This window comes from Gouania willdenowi, chromosome 20, assembly GCF_900634775.1.
Source record: "Gouania willdenowi chromosome 20, fGouWil2.1, whole genome shotgun sequence".
NCBI lineage: Eukaryota > Metazoa > Chordata > Actinopteri > Blenniiformes > Gobiesocidae > Gouania > Gouania willdenowi.
The window spans coordinates 1950252-1967514 of NC_041063.1; the positions used below are offsets into that span (position 1 = coordinate 1950252).

At 35.8% G+C, this 17263-nt stretch overlaps 1 protein-coding gene across 3 annotated transcripts in view; it reads left to right on the forward strand.

Moving 5' to 3' along the window:
- The window catches only part of LOC114453931 (partitioning defective 3 homolog), a 563018-nt gene that overhangs the window by 345517 nt on the left and 200238 nt on the right, over window positions 1-17263 (forward strand). For all 3 annotated transcript variants that reach the window (XM_028433953.1, XM_028433955.1, XM_028433954.1), the window contains exon 16: window positions 12544-12730. In XM_028433953.1, coding sequence (XP_028289754.1) covers window positions 12544-12730 — 187 coding nt within the window. The remainder of the gene's footprint in view (window positions 1-12543; window positions 12731-17263) is intronic.

The following is a 17263-nucleotide window of genomic DNA, read 5'->3' on the forward strand; positions in this document are numbered from 1 at the left end:
ACATAACACAAGTAAACACAAAATGCTGTTTCCTTTTCAAAACAAAAGCATCTCTTCTTGTCTTCCATCAGTTCTTTAACGCTTTTATAAATAGGGCAATCCGAAAAAGCTCCGAAATGTTGGCATGAAATGTATATATGTGAGTTTTATGGATGAAATGAGCACATGTTGATATTCTACTTGGTCACTTTCTCACTTAAAATATTTTCAGAACTTTCAAAGTAAAGGTGGAGAATCAACAGATATTTAACCTCAGTGTGATTCAGGTTTTTGTCGTTGTAGGTTCCAAATGCATCTTGGGAAACTTGGAAGTATACTTCAGTGGGAACGCTCATCATCCTAATCATACTTATAGTGTATAGTATATACTCATTGAGTTTGTAGTGTGCCATTTCAAACACAGCATATAAGTCATTGGGGAGGCTGCTATTGCTAAGTACTTACAAGTGTAAAATAAGCAAAATCACCTTAAAACATTATGGTTCTAAAGGTTTTAGTTGAATCAATTCACTGGCAGAATCCCTGAAACAATAATATACAGTTTTTTTTAAGGGGTTAACGTTCAGAAGATTTTTAAGAAAAATAGCTCAAATTTCCTGTGTCAATTTGGTAAGCGACTCAGATTTACTTGTGTACATAAATTGTGTCATTATAAGCAGAACTATGCTTAATTAGTACAGTAGGTGCACACTTGAGTTGAGAAAGTCTAAATGTGCTCTTTCAATAAGTGTCACCTCTTTAAGGTTTGATTTAGTTGATGCAGTGTTCAGTTAAGTTGAGCCCTCACTCTGTCAGACAGGCTCTAATGTATTTTCCAGTGTGGATGGCATGTGTCTGCAGGCGAGGCAGAGACTAGATGTTTCCACTCCATCTTGTTTGCAGTGTTTTTTCACATGCACTCAGACATATTGCCTTCTGTGTGAGATGTGGCAGTTGTGGTTAGAGGACAGATGTTGAGATGAATCTATAGCAAGGTCATGAAACACTCAGTTGTTAGGGCTTGACTGACAGCTTCATGTTGTGTGTCTTTCTATCTGGTGTTTCATCATGGCAAGTTTTGGCAATATGTTTTTTCTTCACATAAATGCTTCATTTCTTAGATCAGACATGGACAACATGTGAAGCTCAGTATAATTTTATGCGAACAGACAAAACAAATGCACAAAATGAGTACAAAAACAACTAAAATGACAGTAAAAATACAAAAAAACACAACAAAAACATACAAACGATTCCCAAAACATAGAAAAACAGAACAAAAATACAAAGAAGGACTCCAACATCCAAAACCATATAAAAATATACAAATTAATGAATAAGATAGAACATTAAAATAAATAAATGCAAAACTACACAAAAAAAAGACCCCAGACACATAAAATGACTACAAAAACACACAATAATAATAATAATAATAATAATAATAATAATAATAATAATAATTACAACATAAACACACTAAATGACCCTCAAAATACACAAGACCACAACAAAAACATACAATATGATTCCCAAAACATCCAAAATCACAACAAAAATTAAAAAAAACGACACAAAACTCACAAAACCAGAACAAAAATACATAAATGACAAAAAAGATGCAAAAGAAATCCAAAAACATACAAAATTAAAACCAAACTACACAAAATGTAAAAAAAAAAAATTACCTTAGATACAAAATTACTCCAAAAACACACAAAGTGACACTAAAAACATACAACACCCATAATGCTCAGATTGGTCATCGCTGACTACGTTGATAATCTGACTGTGACAGACAATGTACCACTTTGTGGCTCCTGTTGTGATAAATGAGAGCATTTCTAACTTAGAATATGTTCTTCAAGTGAAACTAATTTTAATAATGTCAGCCATAATATGTTATTCATACAAAACTATGATTACTGAGAAAACATTGGGTACATGGATAGCAATATATATATATATATATATATATATATATATATATATATATATATATATATATATATATAATTTAATTATTGCTTGCGTCTGCTGAATGGTCACTCAAATAGACTAAAATAATGTAAAGGGGATGGAGTGGTTTGCTGCTCAATAAAGAGTTATTGTAGATGGTTCAGTGCCAAACATGCCTGTTGTTGTAATATGTTTGTCCTCCAAAAATAAAAGAACTTAAAGAGCTCTACCCTTCTATTGAAGCTTTTTTTTTAAGTTTTCATTTATTTATTTTTCTATTTTACCCACATATATTAAAAGTAGTTCCTGGGTCAGCTGGACAGAGATGCAGAGTTACTTTAATGGGAAAGCAAATCATTTCATCATCTTCTGGTGCCTATCCCACCTGGCCATGACGTGAAGATATTTGCTTCTGGACATGGGGGTTATTGAGTATGCTGAATCCATTTTTATTGGGATCCGCACTGGCAACCCAATGGTTCCTACTGAAAATCAAGAAATCTAAAATGACCACTAAAACGTGCATTTGGCCACAAAGCTCATGTTCCTATGTCAAACAGAACCAAAGTTATGGCAAGGCTAACATTTGCAGTATGGATGGCGGCCATCTAGGATCTTGCTCTGAGCACAATTTACAGTATTTTAAGATAGATTTTTGATTTCCACTGAGAACATGCTTCTATCTGAAATAGAACCAAAGCAATGACAAAATACCAAATTGGTAATACGGAGGGTGGCCATCTCAGATTTTTTTATTTTATTTTAAGTGGGAACAGTTGTTTTGCCAGCATGGATCCTGTTAAAAATGGATTCACCATACTCAAAAACCCAATGTACATGTACATTGTCATGCTTTCTTCCAGAAGTGAACATCTTTTGGACACATCTTCCAGACTACCATAGTTGGTTTATTGTAGAGCTAACAATCACAGACATATTTACACCTCAGCTATGTTATACTCAATAAACCTACAGACATACCCATAGGCTTCTGAATGGTCCCCCGTTGGAATCACACCCATGTGTTATGAAAACTTGGTGGCCATGTTTTCAACCATTCTGCTTTTTGATCGATAATGGGACAAAATATACTGTAGGATGACCATGACGACCTTTGTTATTAAGGCGGTAAAGGGACGTCATATTGATTGAGGGATATTTTCCCTGTAGTATTTTGGAAACCATTTGTGTGCGTACGTGGGATCCATCTGATCAATACTCACAGATAATCCCATTCTACGTTTTCCTCAGTGAGGTATCATGTTGTCAGGTGTAGCTTCACACATGCTCACAATATGTGTCCCTGTGTTGTAGCCAGAGGCTGAATCTGAGCCTAAATAAAATACTTTTTTTTTTTTTTTTTTTTACTTTCCCTTCATCTTTACTTTTCTACTTATTCCAGGGTTTTAAAAAAACCATGATCTGGCAAACAAAGCTTCTCTATCCAAAACACCAACAATCTATTTTTTATGAGAATTAAGCAAAATATATTGCATTTTAGAGAGGTTTGAACAGTTCATTGGCTGCTGCTGGTTGTTTTGCTTGGAATGAAAATTAAGACCATGAACCATCTGTGCATGAAACCATTTGGTCAAAATTTGTGTTAACCATCTTTTTCTACATTAAAAGTAAGTTTAAGCTTTTTTATTTTCATGGAGTTGTATGTAATGTGACCTGAAATGAAGTTTGAGGTGTTAAGAGTACTGAAGTATCCTACTCAAGTAGAAGTATTATTACTTGATTAAAATTCGACTCAAGTACAAGTCAGTCATACATAAAATACTCAATTACAAGTAAAAAGAAGCTTAATTAAATAGTATTCAAAGGAAAAGTTACTCGTTACTTTCACCCTCGCACATTTTTTGGTAATAAATCTTGCCACGTACAGTGAACATCTCATGTATAAACTTAAAACGGAAAAGACCAAATCTTTATTTTCCACTAAAGCATCCATATAAAATAATCATTGTTTTTTGTTTTCTTTAGATAAAAAAACACCAATGAATTCAATACAAAATTTAAAAAATTGCCAGGCTCTAAGTATAGCTTAACTTATGAACTGTAAAACTTGAGAAAATAACCGGCATTAAATGCTGTTTTGGTGCAGTGCATTACGTTTAATCTGATTGGTCGGCTATGATGTAATGCATTTGATTGTTGTCTGGTCATTTCATTTTTAGTAGTTTCACAATGTCTGTTGATTATTTTAAATAAAAAAAATATATAATTTATTCAGTAACGGTTGGGTGTAGAAATATAACAAATGACTTCTTTTAAAACGTACTTAAGTATAAGTAAAATAAGAAAAATGATTTAGAAATATACTTAAAAATGTATAGAAACTCAATTACAGTAACTTCAGTAGTCGTAATCTGTTACCATATCTATGGTAACGATAAATATCAGATATTCAGTATTGGACAATATCAACAGCAAAAATCTAATATTGATGTAATAAGGAAGAAAAAAGTGCTGACTATGTGGCATTAACATGTAACCACTCCCCTTCTGAAAACAAAGACAAAAAAGAAATGTATGTTTTTTATTTTAACAAAGTTAACACACTGATCTTTGGAGATTTATTTTATTTTTATGTGTTATCTTTTCTACCTGTGAACTTACAGTAAGTGTGAAAATGGCTCCATGATGTCTCTTTCTATCTCATCCTGGTTATTGATCAATCTTCTAAATGTTATAATCAGTTCCATTGACAAGAGAGCGTTCTGTTAAACATGGTGAAATCTTGTCAGAATAACTAAACCGTCCCCTGGTATATTTAAAGTCTTGGTATCTGACTAGTACGTACTTAGCATGATTACTAGCTGCTACCCGTGTATGGATCTGATTGCTTTGGCTCCAAAGATCAACTAATGATCTCTCCTTCTGTCAGATCAATAGGCCAAAGTGTCAGAGGCAGAGAAAGACAGGGAGACGGAAGGTACTAGAAAGTGCCAGTGTGTGATGGACATAAATTGGGATGATTGCACAGGAGAAAGAAGATGGAATAGGTGGATTAGCATGACCCCTCACCTTCTAGCTCAATGTTTCAACAGGCGTTGCTCAGTGAAAAGGCAGAACAAGAGGAGTAGAGAGCTGTGATGCCTTTGGATGGATGCAGGTTGGTGGCCCCCAGAGCCACAGAGCTCATCCATCTCTGTCTCCACTCTCAAACGCATCACGACTACAATAAGGTGGAGGAGCTTTGCTGGCCGTGCTTTCAGTGCTTTTCAGAATTAGTGGTTAGCGTACTCAGAGGAGTGTGTTTATTTCAGCAGATTTGTTGTTTTAACAGTCAGTGCTTGGATGGTGTGCTGTAAGTACATGTGTTTATGTTCTGCTGCTGTACATCAGAGGAACTCTTTTTAACTCAGGCCATAAACCACAATAAAATAATCATGTTGCCATCGACAACCCTTTGTTCATCCATGACTTTAGCTCAAAACTAATTCCAAAACGCTTTTTTCTTCCTCACTTCTGTGAAATTCTGTGACTTCCTGATCATAATCAGGGTATTGTTTGTTTCCATGGGACTGCATATAATTGTATACACATACGATTATGTGTAAAATAATTGTTTACAAAGTACTATGACAACAAGCAAAATGCTGCATTAAAGGTCCAGTATCATGTTATTTTTCACACATCTCCAATTGTTATAAGAACCCCAACAACAACAACATAGTGAGGTTTATTTTCTCAAACTCACCTGTTTACTGGAGTTTTAGCCTCTGAAAACAGCCTGTTTTGGGGCCTTCATGCATATGCATGAGTGGGCGTGTCTTTAGACGCAGACTTCACACCACAGCTGATCACCATAGCGATTGTCTTTTGCTATCCACGCACTTGTTATTGTTTTAAACATTAGTGTTGTGCTCAAGACCACAGTATCCGAGACCATGGCTGTGTCCAAATAATCCCTCCTATCTCCTTTCCTATCCACTTTTTCTTCACCCCCGGATGTGTTGAAGTGGTGGCCATGATAAAGAGCATTCAAATTGTCTTTAAGCTAAAGAAAGGAGGCTCAGTGCTTCCTTTAAAACCTCCTTTAGCCTAGGAAACACTGATCCATCCTTTACCAATGGAAACCACATAATGCTGATTCCTTGCGGTGACAACATTTAAAAGGACACGCACACCCGAACACTCACGGAAACAACTAATGAAGATCATGTAAATTACCAATGCAATAATATGACTTGAACAACTATAAATAATCTAAACCCATATATTGAGATATGTAAATCATATTATCAGATTATAACTGACATAAAACAGACACTGTGGTTTTAAGAAAAAGGAATCAGAGACATTTTTATCCACATTTTGTTTAATTCAACATAATTCATATTTGTGAGTTGAAGGTGAGTGTGAGCAATTATTCTCAATGTGACGTTCTTTTAGTTTACCTTTAGTTTCTCATCGCCTGGTAGCCTTTGATTTACATTCAAACCGTGTGATTTTTGAGATTATATCAGCGGAAAGTGTTTTAAAGGGGACATATCATACTAAATCCACTTTTTTAGCCCTTAAATGCATTTTGATGTATATTTAGATTGTTTAGAAGTACAGAAAAGTTCAAATTCGTCTCTTCAGGTGCTCCATAGATATCTTTATATTCTGTTTTGCTCATATTTTTCAATCTGTTTTGATTTTTCGATTCTCTATTACGTTTTTTGAACAATCACGTCACAGTATTGCAGCAGAACTGCCAAATTAGTACATCAACTCCAGGCCCAACACTTCGAGCAATCCGCCATTTTTATTTCTCGCTTTTATTTTGTAGTCCAAGCTCCAGGATGCAGAAGTTACGAGAGGATAAGTCAAAATGTTGGGTTGTTGGATGTAGTAACCCACACGCTTCATTACACCGTCTCCCAGCATCAGAACCTTTTCAAAGTGGCTGGTTGAGTTTTATTTTTCACAGAAATGTATCCACATCTGTGGGTAAGGTCATTTTTCAATGATGACTGCTTCATCAACCTCCACCAGTATAAAGAAGGATTTACAGAAAGACTTTGTCTGATTGAGGGTTCAATTCCTTCTATCTTTGGAGACGACGAACAGAGCACTTCAGTAAGCTTTAAATAACGCTAAAAAGTGATGATAAGACGTCCCTGGCATTGTTTTGTTAGCATTAGCAGTTGCACCGTCTTCATATGTTAGCGTTGTGTGCTTGTTTTAGATCCTTGATGATATGGCCTACGTGATTTAATTTAAGTCTAAAGTTTTCATTAGTCATTTCATTTTGCCGTTTTTGTCTTTGAAAAGACTGTATTAAAATGCATTTCGTGACGTTAGCTTGGTGCTAGCGTTAGCTCGGTGCTTGTGTTAGCTCACTTGTTAGGGTTCTGCAGGTTCATCATCTTCATTTTCATCTCGCTCCGCTGGGTCAGACTCTGGCTCGAACATGTAAGGCTGGATGGACGTTATTTACAAAGTTATTTTGTAAATAACGTGTGAATAAACTTTTTCTGCGTACAGTAGCCGTATCTCTTCTATCAAACTACAAAAATGGCCGAGCAGGGTGGAGTTGAACCTGGAGAGGGGGCGGGGTATGAAGTGTCTCATTAGCATTTAAAGAGACCACACCAAAACGAGTTGCTCTCAGAAGCACATCAGAAAAGGGGTAGAAAAGGGGTGGAGCTATAATAATGAGGAATTCAGACCCAAGCAGTGCAGTTCCGCTTTATATAGAGCACAACTGTATGATTTATATGTAAAAAGGGATGATTTAAAACCATGATATGTCCCCTTTAAATGCCTGTTTTCGTCGTCCATTTTTGGAAATTTGTAGTTTTTTCACCACATCACTAACCTTTGCAACCGTCGAGTTAGTGCATTTGATTGTCAAAACAAACGTGGTCGCCTTTTCCTAACACCTTTCCTTAACCTCGTGATGTCATCCACGGGATTAGGGAAAAGTGGATAGGAAAGGAGATAGGAGGGAATATTTGGACACACCCCAAGACTTGCTCAAGACTGGAATGCACCAAGACCAAGACAAGACCAAGACTTTGGGGAATTAAGACCATACAAGTTAAAATCCATGACAAGGTTCAACTATTAAAGAGCATTCTTTTTTATTTTAAATACGTTTGACAAAATCAAAGTGTCTGTAACTCATTTAAAGCACAACATGCAAAAATCTTACACCTTCATAAAACGGTTCAACTACATTTCTATATTTCAGGTTGTGTTTTTCTAGTGCAGTGCTTCCTGATGTGTTGATTCATCCATCTATCTCTCTATGTCTATGTCTCCCACCTTTTTCAGAATGCTGGTACACGTTTTCATCAAAGTAAAATAAATCAGTAATGAGAACCCTTGTATGTGGTTTCCACGTACTGGTCCAACTTCAAAACAAATTGGACAAAACTGAAAGAAACACAGAAACTAAAGTTGGACTTTATCCCAGATAGATTTGAACAAAGTATTATAGCAAAGTTAACCTGGCCACAGATATGTTGTGTCTCTGTGAAGCATGTGAAAATAACTCTAATTTCATGATATAACACTAAGTTTGGTTTCCAGATTACACATGTATATTTGCTGATCTAGCCCAAGCAAAATAGTAAACATCTCCCAGTTGTATTGAGTCCAGCCACAGGAGATTGAGTATAGGTTTAGAGGGTTACACACAGGCTCATTTATCACATGAGGATAGACTGTGAGATCAATTTAGGTGGAGCAAATGTAGCTCAGACATTATTTAGGTTTAGGATAGATTAGATAAAGCAGATTGGTCTCATTTGGATTGTATGTGTTCATCGTGATTAATGGTGAGTCGTTGAATGGGTGATGGGTTTAGTTTGGTTGGATTTACATGTCTTAGTTTATCTTACTGTACAGGAGGAAATTCAATTACCTGTAGATGTCCGTCCAGCTGACCGAGTGACAAATGGTTCTCATTTCACGTGTACAACCATCCTGATTGGACAAGATGATCAGTTCAGAGACAGAAGGATGAAGTACCAACTGATGGAGAGGCAGGAAGGGGAGTGACCTTGTGCAGCAAGAAACAGAAGAAAAGTGTTTACCCAAAGAAACATCAGATTAAATCGAAAATTGTTTTATTGAATTCATTTTTCAAGTTCTTCAAATTATTATTTATTTATTTTATTAAACTAAACTGTAGCATATTCTTGTTTAAGGTAAAATGTCTGTAACCCATTATTAATATGTATTTATTCTTGTTGATTATTGTTCTGTTTGAGTAATATCATATTATCAGGCCTTTAGTTTAGGGAACAGCTAGTAACCATTCATTAGTAGCTTATTAGTATGCAAATTAGTAACATATTGACTCTTAATTAGTCATTAAGTACTTATTAATGCCTTATTCTGCATGGCCTTATTATACAACCAGTAAGACAATAACTAAGTGTTTTCCCTCAATAACCTCAGAATTATTACTTATTACTAGTAAGTTAGGAAGTTGTTGTATATGAATTCAGATCTCAACATGCTAGGGTTAGGGTTAACGTTAGCCCTTATCCTAATCCTAACCTTAATCCTAATCTTAATCCTTAAGTGTATAATAATGCATTAATAAGAATAAATGATTAGTAAGTACTTAAGGATAACTAAATAAGAGCCAATATGTTGCTAATGCTAATAAGCCACTACTTAATGGATAATAGCTGTTCCCTATAATAAAGTGTGATCAAAAAAGGAAGTAAAAGTGTTTATGACTGGTTCTAATTTCTTATCAGATCGATAGAAGTATCAATATTTTATCGGGAAAACCCCTACCTTTTTTATTTAGGAATTTATCTACATTTTTCTAGTGATATTATTAATTTCAATCCAGAATAATTTTATTTTTTTTGTGATTTATAGGTGCTGTATTTAATGAAATGTTTTAGAAAATCCTAATTTTCCACGTATTTTTCTCGCTCAGAGGAAATGACCTCTATAAATCGGTCCTTTTTGTCTCACAGTTTGTTTTATGACTTTTTGATTTGCTGTTTTCTGTTGTTGATTGGAATACGGATGTACTTCCACAATGTGCCTCAGCTAAACTATATTAGCTGTGGTGGAATTTCTCTCAAAGACATTGTTGTTGTCTGCTTTTTGTGATTACAGGCAAAAGTTCAAGGCTATTAGAATTTCAAAATAGCAAAAATGGAAATCAAAGATGAGAAGGATGTTTGTCTGATGCTAAACACGTGTGCGACTGAATCTTTGATTTCATGTTCTCATAACTTTGATTTCTTGATCTTTGTTGGTATATATGAATGATTAATTTTCAGAATGAGTGCTCCTCCTTCTATTTAATAATGCCACTTATCATGCACTCTAACAACCCTACCTCTGCCCTTGGTATGAACATTCCCCATTGACTTTGACTGAGGAGCTGTAAAAGGAGCATCCTCAGCATGGAGAGCAAAGTTAGACAGAATACAGATGTGTTCAGCTCTTCAGCTTCTCAGGTTTGTTCTTAGAAAGAAGAGAAGGAGATTATAGAGGAAACTTGAATCCTCAACTTTTGTCGGTGACATTAGCAAACAGAACTCTGGATGGTGGACACACTGCTGACCATGATAATCTTTTTAACAGATGGAGTCATAACGTAGGCCTCACAGATCAATACATTGAAGAACAATTACTCAAACAAATGTTTGAAATTGCCACTCAAAAGTTTGTTATGATCTCCACCTTTAATATTGCGTTTGTTGAAAAACGGAAACAGTTGAATAGGCCAAATGAAGGGTCGTCGTTATATCATAACAAATACTTTGAAAAATGTTTAACAAGAATTTGCATCAAGTGAATCATGCTTTTCCTTCTCTGGCCAAGAAACACACTGAAACACTTTATGACTCTATTCTCCCATGTGTGTAAGTCCAAAAACTGTGTGTTATTCTCCTTTTCCTCTTATGCGCTTCTAACCCTGGAATAAGTGCAGCACCCCGATAATGTGAAACATTATATTGCACTAGAAATATGGACTTAGTTATATTTGAAGCCACAGGGACTTGTGTGTCACCCAGCAGCAGCTGTGATCACTCAGCTGCTGCTGCTCGATTAAAACTCTGACAGACGCAGACTTCTGTCCACGTTGGTCACAGTGATTCAACTATTTTCATACTATGTCCAACGTAAAGTCACAGTTTGATCCACTACAGAGTGAAACAAGCTGTCATATGCAGATGAGGATGAAACACAAACTGTTCCCACACATATTTTGATGAGGCTCAGCTCAGGTTGGTTTTTAAACTATTTATATTTAAAAACTGCGTATTATTGAAGTGAATAGTTCTGTTTCACTGCAACCATCTCTCTGTATTAAAGCAGGACGCTCTGTGGCTGCATTATTTCCTCATATCTCCATGTTCTGTGATTTCTAGACAGCCCAAAAAAATGACATCACCGCCTACTTTCCTTCAGCCCGCCTTCTTTCACAGACCACGCGTATTTGCTCTACTTATGCGCGGTGGGCGTGTCAGGAACCTGGACCGGAGAATACGTGTAGGAGAGAAGTGCGTACCTGCAGGCGCGCAAAAAAATGGGAGAATAGACCCCCTTAGTGAACTTTTCCGTTTCGGCGCCATCTTGTATTCTTCTACGGGGTTCCAAATCCCACAATGCACAGAACTTTGCTAAAATCCAAATCACATGACCATTTGTCAACAAACCGTTTGATTTACGGTGGAAATCAAAACAAACTTTCAAGCAGCAATTTCTACCTTCTACATTTGTTTGTGAGTAAATAATCTGTGATATTTTTTTCTTCTATGAGGCCTAAACTATGGTTGTGTTTGAAATGTCATAGTAATGTACTACTCACACTACGTCTGATGTCAAGTATGCACGGTGGCCACACTAGTCATACTTAACCGCCCATGATGCATTGCCAGTGGAATGTAAATTTGTCCTGGGACCAGCTTCAAGCTAAAAGTCAAACGTTTTGTAAATATGGCTCTTGTTTTGAAGTTTAGCCAAAGAAAAAGTCAGTTGCACAATGAAGGGTCTCCGAAAGTCTCCAAAATGTGTTTCTGTGAGTTTTATGAATCAAATGAGCACATTTTGATATTCTACTTGGTCACGTTCTCACTTAAAATATTTTCAGAACTTTCAAATTAAAGGTGCAGAATCAACAGAGATATTTAGCCTCAGTGTGATTCAGGGTTTTGTTGTAGGTTTGAAATGCATCTTTGGAAACTTGGAAGTCTAACATAAGCAGGTAAAGACTAAATAAATCATAAATATACAAAAAGCTAAACTCTATACATTTTCCCAAATGTTTACCTATTAAATGAAAGCAATCATAGTTTTCATGTTCATTGAACAAAATTGCTCTGTTCCTGTTTGTTGCATAAATTACATGAAATGAGATCTTGTGATGATACATTACAGCACTCAAATTGTAATTATTTAATGATGTAATCCAACAATAGGAAAATAACTTGTTCTTTATTTTATATTTTAACACACTAATTGTATGTCCCAGTAAAAGTAAAAGCTGATTAACTCAGCCTATAACCATAACTAACTCTAGCCTGTTAAACACACGTTTGAAAGGTTGTGTTTTAATGAACAAACAAAAAGGAGCTCGTACTGACTTATTTACCACCTCACATCCTTGTTGTCGCTTCCCATCAGGAAACTGCCAGCTCTCCCCAACCGTGAACATGCCTCAGGATGACATAGTGATGATCGAAGACGATAGGCCGCCCCTGCTTCCTGCCCACCTCTCCGACCAATCATCCTCCAGTTCTCATGATGACATGGGCTTCGTAGGAGAGAACCCTGCGCCTTGGATTCATGAACTACCCAATCAAGATGAATGGTAAGCGACAGCTTGCGGTGAAGGTAGCTGAATAATTTATGACTGATGGACTTCAGACGGTTCCAGTTTGATAGGAAACAGGGCAGCACTTCTCAGTGTGGATTAGTGCTTTATTTTATTTTGTGTTTGGGACCGAGTGCACCATCAAGACCATTGTTCATAAATGGATTACACAGAGAAAACCTTGCATTGTATTGGGAGCTTAAATTCCTCTTTGAAGCAGAATAAAAGTTAATTCCCCTTTAAAGTGAAACTTGTTTAACACTTCATTTCTAATGCTAATTTAATTCGGAATTAAACTTAAATCCAAATTAAGTGGCTGGTTTATTCCGATTTTAAATCCTAATTAGATAATTCCTCTTTCTTGTAAACACTTAACTTGCTTAATTCCGCTTTAAGTTCATTCGGGTCGTTCTGCGCTTGCGCGACTTGTGGTGATGACGCGCTGGTGACGATTTAATCCAAGATGGCAGCGGCCTGGACTCCAGCCAAGACTATTTAATAAAAGACATGGATATAATGAAAAGAGTGGATGGATGGAAGCATAAACATGCTGACTTTGACACGGACACACAGACTTATTAAACACACATGGACCTAGTTAAACACAGTAAACAGAACAGGCTTCACCGGACGGCTGGCACTAGGACCTCGGAGGCAGAGAAAATGCGTCCCCGTACTGTACGTACAGACTGTAATGTCACCAGTTTATCATTTTACCAGTTGTTAGAGCTACTATCTTTATCAGGGGATCAACTATTTATTCCTGGTGATTGTTTTCCAGAGTTTTACTGGGTTTTATTTACAGGTGATTAGTTCCTATCTCCCTTCTGCTCCGCGGTCCAAACTGAAACTGTGTGTTATTGTGGAGCTGCTGCTTCTGAAAACACTTCTCATGTGGGGTCTTCTGTGTTACAGCCGAGAATAAAAGGTTTGTTAAGTGTTTTTCCCGATAGTTGTGATACGCCCACTTTCCAATCAGAGCCTTCCCAACCCGCTGTCCTAAAGCGGAATTGAATAAAGCCAAATAAACCGGTTATCCATGTAAACCTCAATTCGGAAATTACTATTTCCATGTAAACACAGAGCAGAACACTTTAATTCTGAATGATTTCATTCAGAATAACTAATTACGAATAAAAAAAACATCATGTAACCGTGGCCAATGATAGAAAGTTCACACCAAAAGGAGGTGAATCTTTGGATTTTAAACTTTTAATGCACCTGTGTCAAACTCAAATCTGGCCCTTTAGTCCATTCAGTTCCATTCAATTAAGGTAAAAATTATTATCTAAATTGCTAAATAATTCAGTTATAAATATATCGGCCCTTTTAAATACACGCATTTAATGAAACTGCACAATATTTGGAGGAGTGCAATTTTCCCATGCTTTTATTACACGTTGTTTCAAGAACTAAATGTTCCTGAAATTATTTCACATAATTGTCCCAAATTAAATAGAAAAGTTAGGCACAGAATCAATTAAATTTAAAAGAGAAAATCCAGCAGGAACTGATGACTGATGTCACTTACTGCCTGAATATTGTTGGAGCCTTACATGCGTTATGTATCATTTATACGTCGTGTAAAATGCAAACTTGGGGACATTCATGTTGAAATAGCTCGTTTTCCCACCTAAAATCTGTGGCCCACATAAGATCCAACTACTTTATATTTGGCCCCTGAACTAAAATGAGTTCGACACCCCAGCTTTAATGTGTCTCCTGTTGTACTTACATTTATGTAAAATGTACCAGTACGTGATGTGCATCACCTATTGTCCTTACGGAAAACAATGCATTAATCCATACTTACAAGGGGTGGGAAAAAATATAAATTTGATATGTAGTCATTTTTTTTTTTTAGGATAAGAAAATAAGTGTCAGATCTACACACTTACATCAATGGAAGTAAAAAAAAAAAAAAAGTATGCAGATTGTTTTTTTTCCACACAAATATGCTTATGCTCTGGCACCTTGGCAGATGGGGTTGTCAGTGCGGTGATTCTACTTTGGATAAGAAAATAAGAAAATTATAATCACAATAATTCTCATTGAATGTTATCAACGTGGTGCATATAATATGTACCAAATGCCAGACAAACTGACTGACTTATATGCATTGTTTTGTTTTATTTGGAGCTATATGACTCAGATATTGTTTATAGAAGTGTTCAATTCAACTTTTTCTACTATTAAATTGCATGCAATAATTAATCAATTAGAAATAGCATATTAATATAGCATGATTATAGGAGCTTTAAAGCTTTTGTCACTAATGAACGTTTTCTTCATTTTCTCCATTTACGTCGATTGTTATTATGAATGCGTGGATATGTGTCATTCACGTGAGTTTTATTGGAGCGATTAGGTTGGTCTGCAGCATAAGGCACACACACACACACACACACACACACACACACACAAACATTAAAGCATGCTGTATTCTTCAGCCTTGGGTTATTTTGAATAATTTATTTCCTCCAAATCGCACACACAGACGGACACACACGACGCACAAACACCTTTTCTTTCTCCTATGTCTAATAGTTGCTTAAATGCAGGATGTGGCAACTTATAGTATTTCTCATACACATGCATGTATACACACACACACACACACACACACACAGGGGATGTGGGTCAGACACACTCTAGTCTAGTGTCACTGTTACTTCTTAATTAGGCTCTGTATGGATAGACTGAATATGTATGGTACAGAACTGTGGAAGCCTGACCTTTGCGGTGAGACGGGGCCTTCTCCAAGGTCTCAGCTACATACATACATTACATACAGTAGGTAAAAAAAACACTTAAAATCATTGTTAATGCTAATTTATCTTCATGTCCTTTCTCCTGCCTTTACTCAGCAGCTTATTTCTGCCATTAATTGTCTAATTATTAACACCAAAGGTCTCACATATGATATTACAATTAGTTTCATTGCATCTTTAATTTATGGAAAATCTAAATACCCTTTAAGCACCTGCATGGTGCAGAACGATGAATCTAAACCCATGTTTTTTCTCCCCCCTAATGTATTTACATGTTACACTTCTATCTTTTTTCTCTTTTTCCATTTCTAGTGTTAATAGGTTGAACTCCAAGATTAATGGTTTGTTATGAAGGTAGAAATCCCACGTACAGTAGGAGGCAAAGTGTGACCTGCTTTACCCTTGACATTTAAAACTTATTCTTCAATGATGGTGGTTGACGGTTGTTCATATTTTACATTAGATGATAGCATTTAAGGGAATCTACTCATTATTATTTGCTAATACATATTAGTACACATGCATAAAAACATGAATCAACTTGAAGCTTTACTATAAAAAATAGCTTTTGTCCTTCAAATTATGCATTCATTCACAGTCCAGAGCTACATTACGCTGACTGTATTTCCTCATTTATTTTTTCATGAAAACAGTCACAACTACCAAAAAGAACAAGCTATAGAACATGTATAGAACATTAATGTCACAGTGTGAATAATAAATCTTGAATGGTGCATATCTAAGTACAGTAATGCAGTTAAAGTACATTTTTATTTGTCTAAAACAGTGTGTTCAAAAAAAGATCCTAAATGCTTAATAATGTATTTACCCATAAGTGTCCCAACAGGGATTTAAATAAAGTTATTGAAAAATAATACATGCTATTTGTTTTTGGTGTGTTCAAAGTTTAGAAAAGGTTAAATTACTTTCTAAGTGGAAATCCTGGCTTGTTTATACACTTGTGTGTGTGGAAACACAACATCCTAATAGCTATAGGACCCAAATATATATAATATAAATGAATGAATGTAAAGCTGATAATGGTTAATACTGTATCTTACCACCATTGCAGCATCATTGTTTTTACTGTATATCTCATGAAATTTGAAAAACAGAAATCAAACAACCACTTGTATTTTGTGTTTCAATTTCCTTTTCTGAATGGAAAATACAAAGACCAAAACATACAGTGACTTACCAGTAGTGACTCTGTAGCTAACTGAGCTCTTCTCTCCTCTTTATTCTGTTTCTAGCTCATGTTGGAAGGTTTTTTTCACTGCTACAAAAAAAAAAAATAAAAAATGTAAAAAAAAGTAGTCAACCATAAACCATTTATCATAAAGGGTGACAGCTAAACGTTTGATTAACAATTGATTTTGTGTTTAAACAAAAAAATAAAGAAATACAAAAATTGGAAAATTGGGAGCCTGATGTGTGCGGCTAACAACAAGCTAACGTTATGTTGAATGTTTGGTAGTGCACACAAACATTGCGGATTTCTATGGTTACAGTGAATTTCTAACATTAAATACCAAACTCACAGAGAAATCATTCATTAGCTTTCGAGGGGAACACTTACCTGATCTAAAGTGAAGACTGCAAAGCCGCGTGTGTTGAGTTGGAAGCCAAACACCGCCATCAGCGTTTTGGCTGTTTATTGCCGCCAACCACTTAGATATTCCCTTAGTAGGATCACGAATCTGATAGCATCCAACAGCACAACATTGCTCTGACATGATAGCGACTACCTGTACCTGTA